The sequence below is a fragment of the Lissotriton vulgaris genome, chromosome 7 (genome assembly GCF_964263255.1).
Source record: "Lissotriton vulgaris chromosome 7, aLisVul1.2, whole genome shotgun sequence".
In the NCBI taxonomy this organism is placed as follows: Eukaryota; Metazoa; Chordata; class Amphibia; order Caudata; family Salamandridae; genus Lissotriton; species Lissotriton vulgaris.
The window spans coordinates 99,188,125-99,200,288 of NC_141695.1; the positions used below are offsets into that span (position 1 = coordinate 99,188,125).

Sequence of the window (12,164 nt, forward strand, 5' to 3'; positions counted from 1 at the left end):
TGTTATGTGTATCTCTCTGAGACTAAGTGAGCACGAGTGACTGAGCGAAAAGTTCTGTACTGTTTCCAAGATCCCTGAAGGGTCAAGTGGTCAGTGGTTTCCAGAAACGATTTACTCCTTAATAAGGTTCTGGGCTTAAAGTAACACAGTGAGCTAGCTGTACTATAGGCCGGGGTGTCCGGAATCAGTCTAGACACCAATCGCTTAGTTTATGTTGTCCAACAAATGCGCAAATCCTATATAGATTTGTAGGGTGGTAATGTTACTTTTGTGATAGAGGCACTAGAGGCATTCAGAACAGAGGTATTCTATTCTTGGGTTAGATTTCCGGCTGCAGACGCACGCACACAGATGTTTCATTCTTATATTGAAGATGACACACCTGAAGAATACTTTCCATACGTGAACATAGAAGTCCTGTTAACTTACCAAGACGATATCAATTGGTTTACACACCACACCAAATATGAGACTTGGTTCTCTCAGCAGAGAAGGAGCAACCTGGCCGGTCCTAGCTGCTTACACACTGCATCCAGAGATTGACACATTGTTAGCAGCAGAATTACGTACACCTTACAGAGACATAGTAAAACTATACAAAATCCTTAAACAGGTTGTCATGCAAATATTTACTCTCCAACCTGCACGGACTGCTCCAGTTGGTCAACCTCAATTGACTAACCCAACTATCAACCCACAAACTCTGAATGTGATTTTAGGACGAATGCCCACCAAATGGGAACAAATCCTGTTTTGGATAGCACAAAAAATAGCACAGCTTGAAGAAGTATTTCCCCATGCGGGCCCGCAGAAAATACACAGAATTTTAGCAATTTGCTTGCCAATGGGAATGGCTCCCCGATAAAGAATTGTACCACTTAGGGTACAATTTTCTCTGCCAAGTCTATCGGTATTCATGGTACCCCCATCAATAGCTGTTATACCAGATGTATTGATAGAGATACGGAGTGAGTATGGGCAGAACCTGTCCTGGACTTGGGGATTAAACTGATGGGCACTTTTGCCCAGGTGTCAGCAATTATGTTAAGTAACAAACGGGGAGGTAGTGGTGGTGGCTATACAACAATGCCTGATGGAAGTCACTCCTGCACAACAAGAGGAGAACTACTTAGGATTATCAAAGAAAACTATGCTTCGCTGGGTAGAGATAACTTGGGAGCCAAACCTGGGAAACCACAAGTGGTTGATAATTCTGAAAAGGATAACTCGAATCAAGCACCCAATTCTTCTAAAAAGAAATGGGATAACAAACAATCAACAAATGTTCACGGGGTGTGTCCTCAACAGGAGCCCTCTGAGAAGAGATAGTGTCATAAGCCATGAAAATATTAAAAAACATGAAAGGTATCAGGAAACTGAAGCACGTTCTTCTCATTCCTTTCAGGGTGCATTAAAACACTCAGACAGGGAAGGGCGGTCAGAACACCGATCAAAAGAGCGAGTCAAGCCAAAAAAGGAGATACATCGTACTTCAGACTACGTAATCAAAGAAGAAGATAAACCCAGAATTAAACCACAATTTAAAAAGCAGAAAATAACTGATCTTAGAATAATAAATGCCCAGGATACTGAGGACTCTGCTTCTGAACGGGGAATGGGCTATGACAAGGTTAGACAGTGCAGCAGAAGTAACAATAGCTCGCCAGAACTTTATGGAAATTCTGGTGACAACAGTGTAGAATGAACATATCTCGGTGGAGATACCTGATAGAAGGGTAAGTGTCCCACATAGTTTATATGAAATAACAATCCAAATAGAGGGGGAAATACCCAGGAAAGTGAAAGGTCTCTTTTGGGAGAACCTGACATATGGGTACAACATCCTTTTGGCTGAAAAAGATTAGCCACCAGTGTTCGTTATGGATTGCATAAGGGGGAAGGTGTCATATTACCGGCTTTCACCGACCTCGTTCCACAGTCACTTAAACATTCATAAGCGCAGGAGCGGGCATTAGCGCTAGCTCCCACACTTTATTGCAATCATGTACGGTGAGATGCTGAATCACCTCACCATGAAATCCAATTGAAATCTACTCTTACTCCACAAAGGCTGTACCCAATAAAACATGAAGCAAAGAAACAAGTCAGGGAGATGTTAGATAAACTTGAATATAAAGGTGTGATTGAAAACTGCAGCTCTTCCATGAATAATCCTTTGTTTCCTGCAATGATACTCGACAATTTATACAGTCTAGTTTTAAACTACAGGCTTTTGAACATATGCACATGAACATTTGCAGTACAAAATGCACACAGCGCTGCATTAATGAATAACATTGTGCGGAAAAAATATAAAACAACACTAGATATCTCAAATGGATTCTTCTGCCAAAATATAGCACCTGGAAACAGACATTTGACAGCATTCTCGGCTCAAGACACTCAACACTAATTCTGTAAACTCACCGAAGGGTATAAGAATAGCCTCCGGTTGTTTTTAGCAACAGAATTACTTCAAAATTGTGATGAGGAGGCATTGTGCTACGTGGATGATATTTATCTGATGAACGATGAGTTATTGGAACACTTGAACGGGGGGAACAACATAATTCTGGGGTTCGCTCATTTGGGCTACAAATCTAACTTTAAATAATCAAAAAACGGCCACCTCAATGTCCTATTTTTGGGATATGAGCTATCAAGTGAAGGGAAAAGCCTGGCAGCTATTTTTTTTAGAAACATGTGTGCTGTTCCAACTGCCAAATACACTGAAAGGGTTACAGTCCATTTTAGGTTTCCAAAATGTTGGCAGAACATACATTTTGGATTATGCAGAAAGGGTTACGCTTTTCTACGATCTAATCAGACCTGATTTTTCAGTCCAACATTGGATACAGGAACACACAGAAATTCTCAGTTCCGCACAAGCTGACATGATAGCTTCCAAACACTTGCACACACATGTAAATACCACCAATTTGGTGATCCGTGTAGTCGCGGGTCAATCAGGGTACACTTACATCACTTTGAATGAAGGTGAAATCACATTTGTACACAAACGCTGAAATGCATTTTACATCCACTGAAAAGATACGACAGCAGTACAAACTGCTGTAGTGAGAGAAAGGGTGGCAGAGTGGGCTAAAGAACGGTGATGGATTAAACCCAGATCTTTTGACTGTGTGTGAGTGTTTGATTGATTCAGACGCTGCGTCCATCACCACCCCCTTTTGTACCGTTGTGAGAGAAAGAGCACCAGCATGATGGGATGGCAGTACTACCACCAAAAGGTTGAATGACTGACATTTTTTGTAAGTAGAATACAAGGAAGATAATAGGGTTGTTGTTCTAATTTTTATTAAAATATAACTACATATCATCTCTCTTTATTTTGCTATATGCACACAGTCCCATGACAGAGTGGCCAGTGAAAAGGTGACCGCACCCAAAAAAACATACGAGCTGTGATCACTATTTTCTCTTCTTTTTATCCACTTCCCCTATCCCTTGCGTACTTACACTGTCTAATTTCTTAACTTGGATTTGGACAGAGACAGTGGTTGGGTGCACAGAGGACTATCTTCTGGGATTACATCTTGCTCCCACATGATTGCACTACCTAAAGAAGAAAACTAATGAACAGGTTTGTGCCATGACTTTGAAGAAATGAATACCACAGAATGAAAAAACATCTTTTATATTTCATTTGAGCTAAATTTGGGACCATTATCTGAAAGAATACATTTGGGGAAACTCTATCTTTTGAAAACATCCTCAAAAAACTGAATGACCGCAGAAGAAGAAATGTCCTGCACACATACAACCTCCATCTGCCTTGAACATAAATCCAGCAAACACACTAAATATATAGTGCGATGTTCCCCCTTTAATGGACCAACAATATCAATTGTGAATCCTATTCAAGGCTGATTAGGAAGCTCTCTGCAAATCATGTATATCTGTTGAGGAGTCAAAATCATATCACTATTTCTACTTTCTTAAATGCCCTCTAACCAAAAGTTCCACTTCAATATCCATACCAACCCACCACAATTTAGCATGCAATAATTCTGGTCTTGACCGTTCTCTTATAACCAATGTGAGCTTGAGCCACAAGTCTACCCATCAGACCTCCCACAGGAATCAGTCTAGTTCCTCCCAACAACATACCTCTGCTCAGACACCGCTCTTTTTTCAAAAAAGGCAATGGCTAGACTAACAAGCTAACGTTATCAGGCTAAGGTTTTATAACATTCACATAGAAGTGTTGCGGTCCTTTAGAAGGGTGCTGGTGTTGAACATGGAGTTGATAGGGTGAAAGATATGTTTTCAAAGATTAGGGTCTCTATGAAGACGTTTTTGAAGGATCTGAAGGACTGGTATTCTCTGATTAGTTCACCTTGGATTGTTGGTTACACAAGTAAACAAAAACATCTTTCCACTCTGGATTTAGAGAAAAATGGAAGGCACACATATAGGAGAAACCCCCAGTATCCAATATGAGCATGTCATGGCCTTCGTTTGGTGTTCTTTTTTGCCACCTGTGCTGCAATTGTGGTAGAAAACCATCACAGTGAGCAAAAGGTAGTGAGAGAGAAAAAGAAAGCAGAAGCCGGGGCAAGGTGCAGCCTCATAAAGAAAAAAGTATCACAGGGCCATGGAGGTTTGCACCCTGGTAACAAAAACTAAAAAAATGGGTGAACTTCAAAAAATTCACCTACAAATCAGGTTTGCCCTCCACTCTTTCACAGGAACATAGGCAATTGACAGGAAAAGAAGGCATAAAATAAAATATTTAAAAAGTAAATTGTGTAATCACTCCTGGGCAAACACCTCCTCTTACAGTACATCAGTGTTTGTCCAGTGGTGAAAGATTCACAAATCCCCATAATGATGCGCAAGGTCTTATATGTGAAACCATTATTATCTTTACAATAAACCATGCTGGTTTGCACTATCCAGCGACTGGATCTTCTTCACAATGTTGTTATGAAATCAGCTTCGATTCCTCTTTTCTATTTTCAAAAGGAGTCATAATGGTGAGACTAAGCCTGCTCAACATTTTCGTAAAAACTAGATCATACATGAAAGGGAGAGAATAGAACAGCAACTACTATTGTGCACTTTTTTCCTCTTTCCATGTGTTGTTACACTTTAGGCTGCTGTGCGCCAATGCACACACCATTGGGCTAAGTGTGTTCTGTAAGGACTAGTCTAACTCTTTTCAAGCTTTGTATGTGTGCTGCACAATGCAGGACACATTCAAAGGAAGGAAAAACAAGGAGCAATTAAAAGATTGGTGTCAATCCCTGTCTACAATTGTTTGTAGAAATGAATGTATGTCAGAATCCAGGGATGGTTGCATAATAATGCCCACATACCCATGGAAGGCCTGTGAAACAAGGTAGTGCAAAGCGTTAGGAAACCTGGGTTCCAAGTGTGGTTTGTACTAGCTAAACCCTACTACTAAGAAGTGGAAGTACAGAAAATCACACAATTGTATATTAGGGAAATCATTAGTACAGTACTCTAAACAAAATAAAAATGGTTGTTGGCTGAGTCCAATACGAAACTAACTTCAACATCATTGCCAGGGCCTTGTAGCACACAAGCAGACAGGTTCTCATATGTTCTTCCCACACAGCTGTATTTTACTTCCTCTCAATAGCACCAACAAGGTTGATATTGGCAGCCCTTCACCTTATTTGTAATACTTCCCTTTTCCATGCAATAATGTATTGATAAGCCTTAGAAGATGTTATGGCTTGTTGGTTGCAAAATGTTCTGCTAATAACTACATATTTTCAATCTTTGTTTTATACTTATGTTTCAGTGAAATTTTGTAACAGAGTAACAGCGTAATAGTACACCAGCAAAAATACTCAGGAGAGGATCTACAATATGGTGATATCGGGAAACAGCCTGGTTTCTTGAAGGAGTCCTTAAGCTGTGCAGTGGGTGAACATGAACTTGATGATTCTGCTCTTGATTTTGCATTTTCTTCTGTTATTGAAGCAGTTAATATGGCCCCTATTTGCGACCTCAGGCCCTCCTGCCTTACTCACACTATCATTTGAATGGGTGGGCCTGCACACCTATGTTTTAGCTAATTTAATCAAACTGTAAAGAATGTTTCTTCAATATGTAAACAATTTTAGCGTGCAATCACGTGTGGGGAAGTTGCCCTGCGTCCCTATTGATTATGACAATGTTAGAAGAAGGCCGTGGTTCACTACGACCTGCGTGATCCACAGCTCCAGACAATAATGTCTCTTTTGCTAGTAAACTTTCTTTAATTACATGAAACCCAAAATTGTGTGTGTGTAAGCAAACCAAGAAACAATTTAAACGTAAAAATTCTTATCAAAAATTGCTCAGTGAGTATTATTGTCGTGAATTCAAAAGGAATCTTTATATACTTCATACATGTAATCCAATATTCCGACAAGAAACAATCTGTTACACTTTGTACAAAACAAAATCAAAAAGTAATTCCCAATGCATTTCGGGATAAATATAAACCCTTCATCAGTAATGTACAAACAGTGATGATAAACAATGAGTATGTCTTGAGGTCCGCTACAACACAATCCAAACATGAATAATGTGTTGAGTAAATACATTATTCTCATGACAAAAGATACATATAGAATTTGCACTCGAGAAATTATGAGGTTAGATAAAAGTAAAATGTTGGTGTATGGCCAGAAGGAAAATCTGGAAAGGGAGGTGCAGCCTGTACCCTGAGTGTTTCACGGTGCCAAGTTCAAACAGTATGTGACATAATGTGAGCTTACAAGCCACAACTACACCACAAGTGAATTCATGCCTGCTTGAAAATGTATACTGGGTTGCTTACCCCTATTTGATTTGTCCCGGGCTGTGAGTCCGTGCAAGGCTCAAACAACTGAAAAAAACAAGAAACAACCAGCTATATCACATAAGTTTGCTATGGAAGTTTGCGATACCCCACCATTGAGGTTTACGCTTGTCTTACCCGTCGCGGTAGAAACAAAAGAGTTTCAAATATATATAAAGATTCCTTTTGAATTCACGACAATAATACTCACTGAGCAATTTTGGATAGGAATTTTTACGTTTAAATTACTCACACTGCGGGCACTCTTGTCAGTTTGAACCCTTCTAATATAAAAGGGAATCTTGTGTAGCCAAGGCTACACACCTTTTATCAGGCCTATTGGCAATTTTACAGCCGACATGACAAAACGTGAAGATTTAAGGTGTGAAACGTCCATTGCTTGATTTCCTTCACTGGTTGTTGAGTGGTTTGTGGGCGGCTCGTCACCATTAAACACCTTCTATCTGAGGGTCGGTGGTTTCTAGTTCTTGTGCACGGTTTAGAGATCAGTGACACTGCCAAGCAGCTCTGAGAGAAACCATTCAAAGCTCAGACCCTTTGTTCGGAAGTTCAGTTTTATAAGTTCAACTATGGAAGATGAGGAGGGATACACCACTCTGCAGCTCAAGGGAAGGAGGAAATCAGAGGAAGAGGAGGGATACACAGCTCTGCAATTTAAGGGGAGGAAGAAACCAGAGGAAGAGGAGGGATACACAGCTCTGCAGTTTAAGGGGAGGAGGAAACCGGAGGACAGATGTGAAGATGTACTGAGAGGTGAGAACTCCCCTTACTCTTGCCACCTTTCATCTATCTTATGACATATGTAGACATATTTCACCCGAAGGGACACTCAACATCATTTTTTTCACTCAAAGGGTATCATGAGGACTATACATGTATATTCCTGCCAGGGAAACCAACTTAGAACATTAACTTCCAAAGTGAGGGCTTCATTGGGATTTGTTATGGTTTATTTCATGGCTTTGACATGTCTCTACAGGGCTACCAAACCTTCAAAATTACGCAACTAGAACTCATGTTCTGGATACAAGACTACTCTTAAGTTTCCCAGTTCTGTGAACACCACAATATTGTTTCTTCTTTAAATCTGGAGAACAATTTCTGCCTGCGCCTGACTATTCATTTTTAGGTCAAGCATTCGAGACCTCGTGTATATACTTTTGTATATACTTTAGTAAATATACTTTTGTATATACTTATATACTAAAGTATATGCATTGTGGGCTCTGGAGATCAACCCTAGGACTTGTCTGCTTCCGCTTAGGGACTTTTTTCCCATTCAACTGCCTCTATTTAACTGACTTGATAGAAAATGACCAGCAGAGGTTAGTAAAATACCTGAATCACTTTAGCATTCTCTAGAGTCCAGTCCATAGAAATTGTCTTCCACGAGCACCTGTAGACAATAATATTTTTTTTAACTCTTGTATCTTCAGTGATATGACCACCGAAGACCCTGCTTTTATTTTAAAAACAGAGCTTTGGACTATACCCAGCTTAAAGGCAATATTTGTCTCCATGTGTTCCCATACCTGGCGTGTCACGCAGTTTGGTGCTTACTTTCCCTCAATGTTAAAGAACAGTAGATGTTTCATCACCCAGGCAAATGTGCTGCATAACTAAATACATAAGGTCGCAAAGGCGAGACCGATTGCATTGCAAATGCTTGTTATGGCAGTGCTGTAAATTCTGCTTGTGAAGGACTACTCTTTGTTATGCAAACTCATGTAACTGTAGTACAGTAGTTAAATATAACCCTACACAAGACATGTGACTTAAGTGAGAGAAGGAAGATTATTTTCAATATTTTTAACATTGAATTCTTAGCAGAAGCCATTATCAAAGTAACAATGGTGACCAAGGTTTAAACCTGGGTATATGGGCTTTTTTACTCCATCACTCCATTGTCTCCCCCTTGACAAGGGGGGCATTTTGCAGGTTTCACTGCCCTTTACTTCCCAAGAGTAATAAACCACCATCCCTCAGATAGAAGGTGTTGTACGGTGACGAGCTACCCACAAACCACTTTAAAAATGTAGCCTTATGGCTAGAGAGGTCGACTTGGAAGCTGGGGAACTGGGTTCGAGCCTCGGCAACAACGCTGTACATCCTGTGATTCTGAGCAAATCACATATTCTTCCTGTGCCTGAAAAAATGTATGTGTCCTCGTGTAATGAAACTGGTGCTCATGTAAAGTGCTCTGATACCTGATGTCTCGGGTCTAGTTAACACTATATAAAACTCTAAAAGAAAAAAAAAAGGAATTCAAGCAATGAAAATATCAGACCCTAAATATTCATGTTTTAAATGGTGTCTAGTGTAAAATTACTAGTTCAAAAAAAGGGGGGAGGTAGAGGAAAGTGCTAGGTTCACGCTACTGTTTAGCTGTGAACATACAAAAAATCCGTGCTCACGGATAAAGGACCTAGCAGGGGTTGATTTTCATCAGTATGATGAACCAAAACTGGAAAAGAAAGGAACAATGTCCTTTCTTGAGTCCCCTCACACACTAGGGTTTCCCCACAGTGACCTGCTTCATCATTGGGGCCATCCCAACCCGCTGCGGGTTGAGGCGTGCTGCGACTTGCGACAATACGTAGGAGCACTGTAGTGAGGAACTATGTGTAGTGCAAAAGTGTATGTGGAGTGGGGTGATTTTAAAAATAACTGGCTAGTGAGTGAAATTTAACTTTAATCGGGCTCCTAGCTGATATATTAAAAAAGGGGGGTTCTCTAGGTTATCTGATTATGAGTCAGGGGACTTAGTATATGTTCAACATATTTTGAGCTCCCCCATTTAGCTCTTCTTCAGGACGACACAGGGACCAGCCCTCGGAGTACCACTCCAGAAAGTGCACTGCAAAAAAATATGTTATTAAATAATGCGGTCTAAAAAGCGAAATAATACATACGAAATTCAATAATGTATTACACTCAAGAAAATATTTATTTTTAGAAGCAGTACTATGCCTCATGGTCGTTCGAGTTGTACATACATTATTGAATTTCGTATGTATTATTTCGCTTATTAGACAGCATTATTTATTAACCTATTTTTTTGCACTGCACTTTCTGGAGTGGTACACACAGGGCTGGTCCCTGGGGCATCCTGAAGAAGAGCTAAAGGGGAAGCTCGAAACATGTTGACCCTTGGTGTAAAATTACAACAGGTCGGACAGAAGGTGAGTAGCCTTGGTTACACGAGACTCCGTTTTGTATAAGCAGGGTTCAGAATGGCTGACGACAAGAGGTGTAGGTAAAGCCTAATTTTGAGTGATGGACTGTGAAAACTGGCCAGTGTTAGCCCACTCTAAATCGGGTGTGTGGACACATGGCAAAACTTCTGATGGTTCTTACTCCATCGGGCTGTTGGAGTTTTATGTCAAAGGGAGCGACAGAGTAGTCTCAGCCATCAACATAACGAAAGTCTGCCTGACTCTGTGGTGGTGGTCCTTCAGTTTGTCAGTGGAGGTACTCAGTCGCCTTTGCAATGGAACCTTCTCTGCCAAACTATAAATCTGGTCCACAGTCAATAAAGTCAGGGGCATAACACTGGCTCCCGCGGTGCGGCGGGGCCCCAAGCTCCAGGGGCCCCCCTTGGCACTGCACTCTGGCCGGAGAGCTCCTGATTGAGCTCAGAGGTAGCCCCTCTACATACTGTGCAGGGAGGCCCCTCAGTTTTCATTATGCCAGTGAATAAAGTGGTAGCCCTGTTTAACTACTCAAGCCAAAAGGGAGTGAGAATATATTAAGGAAATTACAACTGCAAATAGGACACTCTTAATAAGGGAGGATGATAAACTGGAAGAATGTCAAAGGTTATACACCTCTTTGGACACTAAAGGGGACTATTCTTGGGAGATTTTTTATTGCAGTGATCAGGGAAGAAGTTACGAAAGTGACAGCGGCGCTTAAACTTAATAAGACCCCCAGACCAATGTAATTTCTTTGCTGATTACTTTTTTACTTGACCATGATATTATGACTTTAATGTCCCTGAAATGCTAATATATTTCAAAAACTTTTATTTCGGTCACTAGGACCATAAAAATTGTACACAGGCACCACATAAGACCTATATATAAAGAATTCATACCATTCTTAAGAACACTCCATATATCAATACAATTACTAATTATAAGTCACATCTGAGAATTTTACCAGCTACGTGGGGTGGGAGGAGGGGAGGCAGAAAAAGTGGGACAACAGGGATCAATGATGTCAATTATTATGGTGCAATCAGCAACTGACTAAAAAATAACAGCAGTATTTCAATAAATAATTTTAAAAATGTAATATTTACAATAAAATCACATTCATCAAGAGTAGTTATATATACAGATTGAATTAAAAAGTCAATCTAGCAGAATCTAATCAGATGCTGATCACATTATACAAAAAATTTGATGCCGATATGCAATTTACAATTTTTTACCCTTTTCAATATAAGCCCATCTCCTTCGCCATATTGTATTTAAGTAACGTGAAACAGCAAACACAATGGGTTTGGATGTAACGTATTTTAAAACCCGAAATGCCTCCCTACAATGCTCGAACCCCAGATTCCGGCAAAGCTGTACTAGCCAGTAGCGCCTCGCTTTCTGATAACCAGGACAGAAGAATAAAACATGCATTTCTGTTTCCTCTTGTGTGATACATGCTGGACACGCCTCCTCTTTCTGCCCTGCCCATTTATTAGTAAAAGCACGTACAGGTAGAGTGCTATATATGAACTGGACATACAATTTTCTTGCAGCCTGAGGGAGGATATCATCCAGAACAATTTCAAGTTCGTAATTGTCCTTCACTGCAAGAAACTGAGTTGTAAGGGAGCCCAGTTTAGGATTTAAGTGCATGGCTTCGAGCTTTTGGGTGCGGTAGGTCCTTGGTAATAGAGCTCGAGGGACCAAGGGGCTAATAGCCCCTGGCGTGCTCCACAAGGATGGTTTACAGAGCTTTTCACACTCTTGTTTCACATGGGCAAAGCAAGTAACCCTTTTCAGCAATCCCGGGTAGGATAAGAGCTCTTTTGTTTCTGCCTGGTATGATACTAGTTCGGGGGTTGCCCAGAGTCTTCGCCAAAAGTTTAGTGGTTTTAGAGCGACCTCATCTTTGATCGGCGAAATACCCAAATCTAGTCATAAAGGAATTAGCGGGGTAGCAACTGGCAATCCCATTATTTGTCTTAGGAATCTGTTCTCGACTACAGCTAGGTTAGAGGACGGACAGTGCCCCCATAGTTCCGCCCAATACAGAGTTGCTCCCCGTGTTTGAGCCTTGTACATTTCAAGCGCAGGACCAATATGTTTGAAAGGTGATTCCC

The 12,164-nt window shown here is 40.6% G+C and overlaps 1 protein-coding gene across 1 annotated transcript in view; it reads left to right on the top strand.

Annotated features, from left to right (window-relative positions):
* Window positions 1-7,410: 7,410 nt before the first annotated feature.
* The window catches only part of LOC147700907 (killer cell lectin-like receptor subfamily B member 1B allele A), a 550,617-nt gene continuing 545,863 nt past the window's right edge, over window positions 7,411-12,164 (top strand). The window contains exon 1 of the mRNA XM_086929269.1: window positions 7,411-7,594. Within this exon, the coding sequence (XP_086785395.1) occupies window positions 7,411-7,594 (184 nt within the window). The remainder of the gene's footprint in view (window positions 7,595-12,164) is intronic.